Here is a 12,336-nt window from a genome sequence, read left to right on the forward strand (position 1 = left end):
TGCATGTTTTCGAGAAGCGTGTTCGGCAGCACTTGGCAGGCTCTGTACTTCCCAGAGAATTCACCCGCCAGCTGTTCCTTGCTCCTCAGGACAGTCACAGGGAGCAAGCCCTCTGTCCTTGAAGGACCCTTTGGCATTGCAGGTGTCCCTGTCCCACAGCCAGTCTGTCCCAGGGAGCCACAGAGAGCCAGTCACTGTGTTCCACAGATTGTCCTGAGCCGCCAAGATGGAAGGGGGCTGCTGCCGCCAAAGGCCCCCCACACCTCCAATGAAGCTGGGCACACTGGCCACAGCTGCCACCCGTGCCACCAGGTTGTAGGCACAGAGCCTGGCAGGGTGCAGAGGAGGACACAAAGGAGGAAGAGGAGACCCAGATGCAAGCGGTCAGCATCAGGCACCGCAGGTCCAGGGGCTGCCCCTCACCCTCTCCACGGGGCCACACGTGAGGCTGTGTCTCCTCCCCTAAGCAGGGACTCGCCATCTTCTGGGATAATACCTGTTTGTTTCTGGATGGATGGTTATCCTGGGGATGACTAAAAACATGAGGCTGTCTTGGTATTTCCTGTCTGGACCAACACGTCAGTAGACAGCTGTATTCAGCAATTATTACTACAAAAAGACGTAGGCGTCCATGGAGTGTATCCCAGGATGGTGCTGCCTCCCAGTCTGTGCCAAGCGGAAAGCAAGAGAGGTTTAGAGCAAGCAGCTAATTCTTGGTCACCCAGACCCTAACGAGGGCCCTCATGGGCTTGATCCAGAGGGCACTGAGTCAGCTTTACATCGCTGGGACGCAGTGCACAGCGCGGCTGGGGATCCAGGCAGAACTCGGCTGGCGGCCACCGCTGCTTCCAGCTGCACACAACTTGCACTGTGTGCTAAGTCACTGCCCACCCGTGCGGCCCTTCCCAGCCATGAGCTGGCCTCACAGGTGGGCTGACCCACCTAAGGAAGCGGAGCCCTGTGATCTAACTGCTTCTCTGAAGTCTGTCTGGGGTGCCCACGCCGCCAACAGGCACACTTTTTGGACATTTTTGATAAACAACTGTTATCAGCATGTATCAGGCTGACTGTCCTGTTCTGCCTTCAGCACTGGGAAGAATTAAGGGTCTAGCTTTGAAGGGAAGCTTGGCCTGTTTAAAATAAAGGTTCAAGGGACTGGGGAGATGGCTCAATGGAATAAGCGCTTCCCTGGCAAGCACGAGGGCCTGAGTTCAATCCCTGGTTCCACCAATAAAATAAAATAAAGGTTCAAGGTTATGGCCAGCTGACTAATTACATGGAATGGAGTCCACAAATGACTACTCCTGTCACTAGGCAACAGATGGTGGAAACCACACCCAAGCCAGGCAACTGTGCGCCACATGCACGGCCAAGACACGAGCATAAGGGTGTGAGCAAACAGTTGCCTCTTGCTGCCGCGCCTACGAACTGGCGAGATGGGTCCTCGGAAGTTACTGGAGTGGACGCAGCCTCCAAGGGGAGTCGCTCATCATGCAGTCCGGAAGATGAGGGGTTTGTTTGCTTTTCACTGGGGATCGAACTCAGGACCTTACGTTTACCGGGCACTTATGCCACTGGGCTATCTCCCTGGCTCCTGGAAGATGAGTTTTTATACTTGTTTTTACTCTTTCTTAGGAGTTTTCTCTCTCCACAAGTAGTGATGATGTCTATGTTCAGTTCTATACCCTTAACACTTGAGAAATAGGTTTGTGAACTAGGCATGCGTATCTATTGGCATAAACTACCTTGCAAAAGTAGGTGGGAGTCACTAAAAGACCTAATCACAACTGTGTGACTCCATTGCAGTGTGAAGCCTACACTGCCTCAAGGACAAAAAATGAAGTCACTTCCCACAGAAGGGTTTGAAGAGCGCGAGGAGTCTGCCCACGGCTCAGGGGGCTTGCTCAGTGCCCAAGCACTGCTCTTCCCAGAAACCGGAAGGCGCGGGGTGCCCGGATGTGAGCGAGCCTGGCTCGGGCCTGTCCTGCTGCGGGGGCCTTGTGGGGCTGAGGGTGGTGCTCTGGCCCTCACATGCGCAGACCCCTCAAGCCGTGCTGTGATTGTTCGGGTTTGATTTATCCTTTATAGCCCGGAAACAACTGCTTCACCTGAAAGGCATGTGAGATAGTCTACCACTGCGCTGAAGTCTTAATTCAAACAGTGAAAGTCTCCCGTTCCCCTAAGTGAGCCCTTCCTCGTGGGTTTGCCAGCTGCCCTTCCCCAAGCTCCAGAAGGTGCGGGTGCCGCCCTGCCGTGGCGATGTCGCCCACGCGGACACAGTGCGGGCTGCCCACCACCCTGCACAGGATGAGGCAGAGCCCAGGCCCTCAGTGGCTCTGCTTGGTATTTGCAGGGGACTTACACCCAGTGTCAGGCCTGGAGTTTCTGCACTCAGCCTCGGGGCAGCCAGCCGACGTCTGCCAGAGCTGTGGCCGCATAGCTGTCACCTGCAGTCACCGAGGTGTGAGTGTGGTTCCTGGTGTTGCTAGTGACAAGGAGACCGAGTGTGCCAGCCACAAGCTCTGTTAGGGCCGGCCAGCCCCGCCCAGGGACCTCAGATGCCCTGATTACTTCTCCAGCAGTGTGGTCTGAGGCCCTGGGGTGGCGCTGCGCCGCGCAGACCTGGGGAAGGAAGTGACCTGGACCCACAGCTTTTGCCAAGACGTCCCTTTCCTGCCCCAAGAGACAGCCAGCATCCAGGTGGCGCTTGCTGTCCTTCTGCAAGCACCTAAGGGCGGAGCTCTCTCTCCCGGTCCCACGAGCGTTTGGAGGCGGCAAGGAGCTGGCGTCTTCCCCTGGTTAGTTACCTGCCAGCTTAATTTAGCTTATTTTTTAACACCACCTCCTCTTCTGTCGGATTCTACGGCAGCACAGTCGCACTGCCGGGCGGGGTCATCCTTTCCTCTGTTTACCACTTTCAGAATACTGAGTTGGCTCACGGGAGCCCTCCGCTGTGCTTCCTCACGCGGACGGCCTGGGGACACCACCCAAGACCTTAGTACCTGCTCAGCTAGTACTCCGCCGCCCGCCCGGCGGCGTGCCCAGCCCATGTCACCTCTCAGTCTGAGCCCGCGGATGCCGCGCCTGTGCCGTGTCCCAGGAGGCCCGCGGACCCGCCGTGGTGATGATGCCATCGCTTGAGTCGTGCCGCTTGGCGCCAGGGAGAAGCCTCCCCAGGAGCAGCTTCTCACAACCCAGGCAGGGCTGAGGCAGCCATTGGCAGTGGCCTTGCTGCTGGGTCTGGCAAGATGTCCCCGGTAACTCGTTCATCACCCCCAGGTCCAGACCCCTCACTTCTCTAGGAAGCCCCCACATCTTGTTGGGCCAAAGGTCCCTGAAGACCCTGCACAAAGGGAGCTTAAAGTGATCATGCTAAGTCCTTTACAGGGGCCTGTACAGTGAGTAGGGTTAGGGAAAATATGTTCCACACAGCCACACATGTGCACACACCACACACATGTGCACACATGTACTACACATATGTGCACACACACTGCACCAAGAGGCAGACAGAGGTAAACAACCTTTTAACCAAACTTGAGGTTATCTCCTTTCTTCTATCCTAGGCGTCTGGCACTCAGTCAAACCAACAGTGGCTGAAGACAGCCGTTTCCCCACTGTGTTCATTTACCCCACAGTACACCCTTACGGAGGTGGGGTGACACCAGCAGGCCACCAAGCTTCTTAGAGTCCGTATCAGAGCCTGTGCCCAAGTCCCTGCAGGCCTGCGAGTGTGCTTGGTGGCAGCGTGCGTGCCTTCCGGCTTGGGGCCCTAGGTTCAGCCCCCTGTACTGGAGAGAAAAGGCAAAGAATATCTCTTGAAATAATTGTTTCTCTGGGTAAAACCATCAACTAAAAATACAGCTAGGCTTCTTAAAAATCCTTATATGGGAGAGGCTTCCTTTTAAAATCAGGTGAGACATGTACTGGTTCCAAAACCAAATCCTAAGGAGAGGCAGCACTGCGGCTCCAGTGGCCTGTGTGGGGACAGGGGCACAGGCTGGGGTTCACTCCAGGAGGTAGTGTGCCGCCCTGGCCTGCACAGCGGCTGCCTCGGCCTCGGTTCTGGGGGAGAGTGTCAAAGGCCCTGCCCTGCTCCATGCAGAGAACGTTCGGCCTGCGCCTGCTCTGTGGTCCACCTGTAGACAAAGGCGGCTGCCTCCCATGCTGCACAGCGAGCCGGACACACATCGGAGCCTGTGGATTCTTCCTCCTGAACACCAGGGCTCGGGATTGTGCTCCCAGCAGTGCTAGATGCTAAGTGCTACCCATCCTTCCAGGTCAGGGCCCCTCAGGAGCCTTCCTGACCCCGAGCAGGGGTTGGCGCATTTGGCATTTCTAGAGCGCTGACGGCCTCCTCTGCTGCACACTGTGTGCCACAGAGTCAGCTCCTGGCGCCAGCGTGGAGCAGCCCTGGCAGCGGCCCCCAAATCCCAGCACTGGACGTCCCTCCCTGCACCTGTCCAGGGTGCTTTGTGCCGCCCGCTGCGGCCCAGCTCTGTTTCCCTGGTGCTCTGCTTTCTACTGGGGATAGAACCAGCAGCACCAACACACTGCTGCCTATAGCTGAACTGGACAGCGAGAGGCACAACAAGCTCTGCAGCAGCCTCTCGCAGGCTCCGAGATGGGGATGCTCCCTGAACCTCACTTCCAAGGGCTTGAGGTGGAGGGAGAGGCCCATTTTCACCAATGCCAGCCAGTCAGGCCTCTGATCCCAGCAGCTGGGGGTCGAGGCAGGAGGATGCCAACGAATCTGAGGTCAGTTAGGCAACAGTGTGTTCAGGGCCAGCCTAAGACCCTGTCCCAAAGCAAACAAGTAGACAAACAAATGGGCCCAAAAGCCAGTATACATAAAGTGTCACACCAACCTCAGAAAGACAATAGAGCGCGTCTCTTTCTTAAGGCTCTATTGTTTTTGAAAACTATCACCTCAAAATAGATGAATCAAAATTTTGTTCCCTTCCATAACACATTATGTAGGAGCAACAGACTTGAAATATATCAGTGTGGTTAAACACGTCTCGCGCCAGGTGTGGTGGACACACCTGTAATCCTAGCAGCCAGGAGCCTAAGGCGCGAGTTCACAAGTTTGAACTCAGCCTTGGCAATTTAGTAAATTGCCTGTCTGAAGATTGAAAAACAACAACAAGGGGCTGGGGAGATAGCTCAGGGGTCTAAGTGCCTGCTTGGCAAGCGCCAGGACCTGAGTTTGACAGCCGGAAGCACATGCTGCATCTGCCCAGAACCCCAGGCATGCCTGGTGCCAGTCGTTGAAACTAGGCCGGGTGGCACACGCCTGTAATCCCAGCACTGAGGAGGCTGAGACAGGAGGATCACTACAGTCTAAACTGCATAGCAAGACCCTGTACTAAATAAATAAATAAAGAGTTTTAAAAAATTAAACAACAAAAACAGAGGCTCAGGATGTAACCCAGTGGAAAGGCTGAATGTGATTTCCAGGACCAGAAGTGTCTCCCAGACTCTGCCCTGGTGGGAGTTAAACCATGTTGGCAGGCTTCAGTCTGAGAGGTGCCGATGGCTCCCGCAGTGTGGTCCCGGGTCCTGGCCACACTCCTTCCTGGTGAGGAGGGCGAGTTCTGCCACCCAGATGTGAGTTTGAAGTCTGTGGGCCAAAATCTGGTGCAAGGGTCTCTGGAGTCACTGGTGCTCACAGGGAAGTCCCTGCTCTGCTTGTCCTTTCCTGAGCTTTGTCCCAGAGAGGAGAGGAGGTGGCCTACAGCTCCATGGGTCCTGGCCTCTGACTGGACCTTTGTTTATTCACTGATGAATCAGCAAGTTCTGTTAGAGCAGTGACAGGGCCACACCAGGTGTGACAGAGGCTCCCAGTGCCTGAGGATGTGGGGACATTAGTCACAGCTGTCCCCACTCAATCTGGGGCCAGGTGGACACAGGCAGTCCCAGGAGGTGGGATTCTGAGAGGCTGTGGATGAGGCTGCACCTGAGAAGGTGCCTGGCTCTGTCTGAGGGTCCCTTTCCTAGTCCCCCTGCCCACAGCCTGGGCTCCCATCCCACTGGGGACAGAGCACGGTGTGTGTGGCATGCACATTTCACTTGGGGTCTGCTGGTTACAGGCACCTGCGAGGGACCCAGGCTCCAAAAAAAAAGGGGGGGGGGAAGGAATTGGCAGTGGCGGGAGGGATTGGCAGTGGCGGGAGGGATTGGCGGTGGCGGGAGGGATTGGCGGTGGCGAAACTAGCGCAGGGGCGCAGGCTGTTACTGTACTGCAGCATTTGGTAAAAGCTACTCGATGTTCCTGACCTGCAGTTGCCACTACCTGGGTATGTTCCTGATGTCTCAAAGCTGAACTGAGAATCGTGGAAACCTCTGGACCTCCCTTCCCCTTGCAGCCGTGGCCTCTGTGCTCACCTTGACACTTTGATCTGCAGCCTGTGCTTTGATGTGGTTGCCATAAGCCACATTGGAGACCAGCAGTCTCTCCAGGTTGCCCTGGTCTCTTCAAATGTGGTGCAAGAGCCACAGTTCGACCCTGGAAGTGCTGAGAGGCAGTGGGCTGGGCAGCGAGTGGACAGCGCCTGCTTCCAAAGGCTTCAGACCCCAGGCTCAGGAGCTGGGGCAAAGGCCGCATTCTGGCCTGAACCGAGCTCTCCCCCAGGCACGAAGAGATGGGCTGGGAAGCTTTCCTCCTACGCATGATGACGTGGCCTGGCCTGGGGGCACACACCTGCAGTCCCAGCACTCCAGAAGGCTGAGGCTGCACACTCAAAAGTTTCAACCCATCCTGGGCAACATAGTGACTTAATGCAACCCCATCTGGGAAAAATAAACCATGCTGGGGCTGGGAATGCAGTTCATTGCCAAGGTCCAGGTTCAATCCTCAGGACCAAACAGGGGACAAGCAGGGGGCATGGTCTCTTCCTTGGCTTTTCTTTGGCTGCCAGGTTCAGCCAGCAAACACTGCTAGAGAGATGAAGAATCTCTTTGTCGGGGACCATGGGCTTCACTGGCATGGAGTGAAGCCCGGAACTGACCCAAACCCTGCATTTATGACAGCATCCTGCTGAGCACACAGGTGCATCTCGGGCTAGCAAGGCCTGGTGACCGCTGGTTGAATTATCATCCTCTATCTGGTTGTCCCCCGGGAGATTCCTCGCCTTCCCGTGAGCCCATCTCTGCTTGCGTTGCCACAACGCCTGTCTTCAAGACCTTTCCACCCCTTGGACTTAGTGGATTTCTGCCACGCTGAGCAGACGCTGACTGGTCGGTGTCGTTTGAAGTACCCAAGGCCAAGGAACGCCTCAAAATGATTGCAGCTTACACCTGCTGGGTGACAGGTCCTGTGTGGGCCTGCTGCAAGCGTGCAGGGGTGACCTGAGGCCCAGCGCCGACAGCTGTGTGCCCTGTGTACAGCTGGACCGTCAGAGCTCAGGGCCACAGAGGACGGTGCTGCCCTGGGTCTCCAGAGCCACAGAACTCTGCGCCCACTGCTTGCAAGCCTCCGCGCCACTGGGCCCTGACAGCCTTACGAGCAGCGTGCTACAGGATCTAGGGATGCGCTGAGGAAATGACCCCAAGAAACAAGCGCCTGGTCTGTACCAGTTTTTAAAATAGTGGTGTCGTGAAGCCTGTGCTGGCCTAAAGGCGCAGGCTGTGTTTTTTGGAGTAAAACAGGCGCGCATGATGTAGCTCCACTGCCTGGATCAATGGTGCCTGTATCCCCTGCGACCACTGCCTCGCCCACGGCCTGGCCTTCGATGGACACCGCTTCTCCGTTTAGGAGTGCTAACTACTAACATTCCAGGTGACTATTTCTCCCATAGTATAATTAATTTTTCTTTTTACCAAGTAAAATATTTGTGGATGTGTTTACAGCAAACACATTGCCCTTTTCAGTTGTAACAGAATTTAAGAACTGGTAGTTAACATGTGGAAATAGCACCAAAGGGTTGACAGTAACAATAACGGTGATGAACTGCCCCCGGCTGCCCGGCCGTCCACTCGTGCCCACCCCGTGCCTCACCGCAGGCACCAGCTCTGCTGTCGGCCCAGCACCCCAGTGGCTCCTGGCACCTGCAGCCACAGCACTTTGGCTCAGGCCGGACTGAACTGCCGCGATCCTCCTGCCGTGGCTTCCTGAGTGCAGGATCACAGGCGTGTGCCACGTGCCCGGCCACGGTCCTCTTTCTCCTTGTTTTGCAAGGAAACACTTTCTCCTGGGAAAAGCCTCCCCTGGCTCTGCTCTGTCTTTCCCTGTGATCGCTGGCTGCACAGGATTCTGGGCTGAAAGCCATCTTCTTTGGTCCTGGAAGTCACTGCTGCAGGTTCCTGATGTTTCCAGGAGCACCGTGGAGGGCGTCCTCCATGTTTCACACTTTCGTCAACACTTGTTAAAATTTCCTTGGTTTTTGGTGGCCTCTGATTTTTGTGTGTGTAGAAATACTTGGCAGGGTATTTGCATTGGATGCCAGCAACGTTATTTAAACAAATTAATTAGATTGTAATATAATAATTATATTTTAGTATTATATGTATTATATTTTATAACATTTTATAGTATATATTACATGTTTTATTATATAACATTTCATAAATATTTTACTTTTATACAATACATTTATTATATATTATATTTTGATATTATAATTTTTTTTAATTTTCATGAGATAAGATGTTATCTCTGAGCATCTTTAAGTATGACATATTCCTAATAAATTATAAGAATTGCCCAGAGGTCTCTCACTCTCCTGGAATAAGACCGCATAGGCTTTTTTTTTTTTTTTTTGCAGAAACAGGGATTGAACTCAGACCCTTGCGCTTGCCAGGGAAGCGCTTATCCTACTGAGCCATTTCCCCGGCCCTCCGCATAGGCTTTTGATATAGATCTGGAAGTTCTTCTCTATTTCATGCTGTGGTTTTTAGCAAAAAAGAGACTAACATCTAATAATGTTGTACATGCTAATAACTGTATCCTGCAAAAATTAAAAACAAGGTGAAGCAAGTCTCAGGGGCCCCCCTGCCCACAAGCCCACGACAGCCGGGACGGCCTGGGGTCTGCGTCTCAGGCAGTGGTGCAGGTGGGAGCCTTCCTCCACCATCCGAGCCACGTGCTCACCTGGATGACAAGCCCAGAGTTTGCTTTTTTCCTGTAATTGAACCAGCACTGAGCGGAACATGTTTAATCTGGGAGAAGCTGCCTTACTTCCGTGTGCATCCGCACCACCGCGTGCCTGGCAGCTGAGCTGCCCCGTTATTACGGTTTCTAGGCCAAAAGAACTAGACGAGTTTTTTGTTTTTAAACAAAAACGGTATTTTCCACAGAAAGCATTGTTTGAGACATCAAAGCTGATCCACCCAGCCAGTCTCCTTTGCGCCTTTCCGGTGCTGCCTTTATCAGCACGAGCTGGCAGCGCGGTGGCTGCCCTCCTCACCAGCAGTTGCCACTCTAAGAGCTGCAGGTTCGAGGCTCCTCTCTCTAGTCCAGCAGCTTCTTACTGTCTGCCTTACTTCTTTCCTTCTCTCCATTAAGACAGAAGATAGTGAAAATTTATAGTAATTACCAGTAGTTAAACTCCATAACAACCCTAAATCTATATGAAACAAAGTGGTAGCATACTACGAAAAGCTTAAGAAAAGGTAACTTTGTTACTAATTTAGGTAGGAAGTTCATTAATGAAAAACGTATTTGCATGTACTTACCATGGGTTTTGAAATCTGTGGGTTAATTTATCTATAGCATCAAGACTTAGTTCTCCATACTGCAAAGGAAGAAAACAAGCGTCCCATCAATCCTAGGTAGACGGCACCAGTGTACCTACAGTCTATTCTTCCAGTCCGAGAGGAAATCGGTTAGGAAGTGAAGCAGGAAACGCTAAGTTCACTTAAACTAAAACCAGGGAAGACAACAGTCTTGCTTTCTGAGCCGAGAGGAGCGAGTTCTCAGATGGCCCTGCGCGGAGCGAGTTCTCAGATGGCCCTGCGCTCGCTCGGGTCAGGGAGTGGGCGGGGAGCTCTGCAAGGCAGGGGCTCGGAGCCCTGGGGCTGTTCTTGCGTTGCTGCCTCTGTGTGGACGCCTAGGCTCGCCTAGGCTTCCCCACTGCTGTTTGCCGCTGGCTCCCTCAGTCTCTGCCTTCCCCTCCCTCAGGATGGGAACTGTGGCCACAACAGCAGGGCCAGAGCTGGGTTCCAGACCCTGTCCAAGCGGAGACCCAAGGACGCCAGGCAGCGCAGGGGGCAGAGTGTGCAGCAGGAGACGTCTGCTAGCTTAGTGCCAGTCCCACAAAGCAGTGCCACACCTGGCACAGGGACCACACGGTGACACAGAGCTGGGCGTCCCCCAGACGGTGCGTGAGGACACTCAGGGCCCCAGAGTGCCACACTCGCCCAGGAGGGCTTGGACCTGCGCTCTGGGGTTGCGAAACCATGACGTGGATTAGGAGGGTCAGCATACCCACTGTGTGGGCTCCCGTAAACCATTTCACTTCGGCTCCGAGGAGCATTTTTCACTCCTATGAACGTGGGATTCCAAATTCGTAACAGCTCAGAAAGGAGTGCAATAACTGCAGCCAATTACTATGCTCCATTAGCACCCTTCCGGTCTGTTCTTTTTCCTTCAAGCTTCTCTTTAGAATGACTTTGTTGGGCCGGGGAGTTAGCTCAGCAGAATAAGCACTTGTCTGGCAAGTGCAAGGGCCTGAGTTCAATCCCCGGTACCTCAAAAATAAATAAATAAATAGAATGACTTTGTCTATTGGCTGCTTCCGAGTTATTTATATCTGAGAAAATAGACTGACTGACTTCTGTTCCTTTCTCAGGGAGAAAGTGGAAAGCTTGACTCTTCCCAGTCCACACAGAAAATTAGAAGAGGAAGGGTTAAAATTTAACCCAGATTTGCCCTATTACTGAACAGAAAATTTGAAGGTAAGAATCTGCATATATGGGAAAAATCACGCTACACCTTTCTCAGCTGATTCTGTCATATGACTCCCCCAAGTCGGCATTATTCTCTAACATAATACAGCAGTACCTTGGTTCGTGAAGTTCATTTGGTCCATGATTTTGGAAAGGTGACCATGTTGGTGTTGGTGTGGGAAGGACGGCTGGGGCCAGCTTATCGGCAGATGCCAAGCTTGCAGGCAGAAGCAAAATTTCCTCAAGCGCTTCTGTTTGCGAACCATTTTTGTGAACTGAGGCACCACTGTCATTTTTATGATCAGCTTGCAGACAACATGCCAAGACCTGGGCGACTGCCTGCGATCTTATGCTACTTCAGATTCTGATTAAACACAAATTAATCTTCCGATCCAGGTGTGGTGTACATGCTTATAACCTCAGCCTGCAGGAGGCTGAGGCAGGAGGATGGCTACAAATTGGAGGCCAGCCTGGGCAACGCAGTGAGTTCAAGGTCAGCTTGAACTCTGTAGTGTCTACATACTGTCTCAGAACAACAGAAAGCACAAATTACGTCTTCTTAGGAAATACCTTTCTCAGAAATAAAATACACATTTTCCATCTCCTGCAGCTGTCAGTGCGTTAGGCCACAGCAGTCGAGCCCTGCGTCACACGACGCCCTTGCCCTCTGGATTCCCTGAGGAAGGCTGTCGCGCTTTGGACAGCGGCGCTCACAGCGTTGCTCATCCTAATACAACTTAACAATTTAAAAAGGTATTTGTTTCTCCTGGCCAGTCATTGCTACGAGGAGGAAGTAAAAGGCTGACTCCCAAGCTAGCGCTCTGCTGCCGCGTAGGTCAGCTAGGCCTCCACGCTATCCCTGACCCGCCAAAAATATTAAAAAATAAAAATAACAAACTGATTCAACATCATAGAAACAGATAACTAATTAGTGTTATTCTGAGAACATAAAAAATGCTTTCATACTTATTTTGGATATTTTCCACTAAGAAAAAGTAATTATAGTTCCCAATTGCATATTTACTACAAAGCAAGATTTAAGCAAGTCTGGGTGCTTCAAAAGGGAACCACCTGCTAACCGCACTCAGATTCCGTGGTTGACATGACTTCTGAAATGAGTAACATCTGTGAAATGCTAGTTAAATTAATTCCAGACACCGGAGCTCCTTCTAGTTAAAAATTAAAACTGTTGCTCTCGACCTCCAGCCCCCTCAGTCCTGGCAGACTGACGCGGCCCGCTTTGTCACCGCGCTCAGCACGCTGAGGCCCCCTGCGCAGCGACCCAGGCCAGAGCCCCGCATGCACGTGGGCGGGCCTGGGCCACTTCTGCGCCTTGGGAGCCCCGGGGCTCCCTCACCCCGCGCTGACGCACTTTTTGCCCCCTCGCCCCGCACTGTGCCTTTCTTGGCCCCTCGCCCCCATCCCCCCATCCCCCATCCCCTTATCCCT

At 53.1% G+C, this 12,336-nt stretch overlaps 1 protein-coding gene across 1 annotated transcript in view; it reads right to left on the reverse strand.

The window, feature by feature from the left end:
* The window catches only part of CUNH4orf45 (chromosome unknown C4orf45 homolog), a 37,840-nt gene that overhangs the window by 12,551 nt on the left and 12,953 nt on the right, over positions 1–12,336 (reverse strand). The window contains exon 3 of the mRNA XM_012517898.1: positions 9,676–9,734. Coding sequence (XP_012373352.1) covers positions 9,676–9,734 — 59 coding nt within the window. The remainder of the gene's footprint in view (positions 1–9,675; positions 9,735–12,336) is intronic.

This window comes from Octodon degus, unplaced genomic scaffold, assembly GCF_000260255.1.
Source record: "Octodon degus isolate 3935 unplaced genomic scaffold, OctDeg1.0 scaffold00228, whole genome shotgun sequence".
Taxonomy (NCBI): domain Eukaryota; kingdom Metazoa; phylum Chordata; class Mammalia; order Rodentia; family Octodontidae; genus Octodon; species Octodon degus.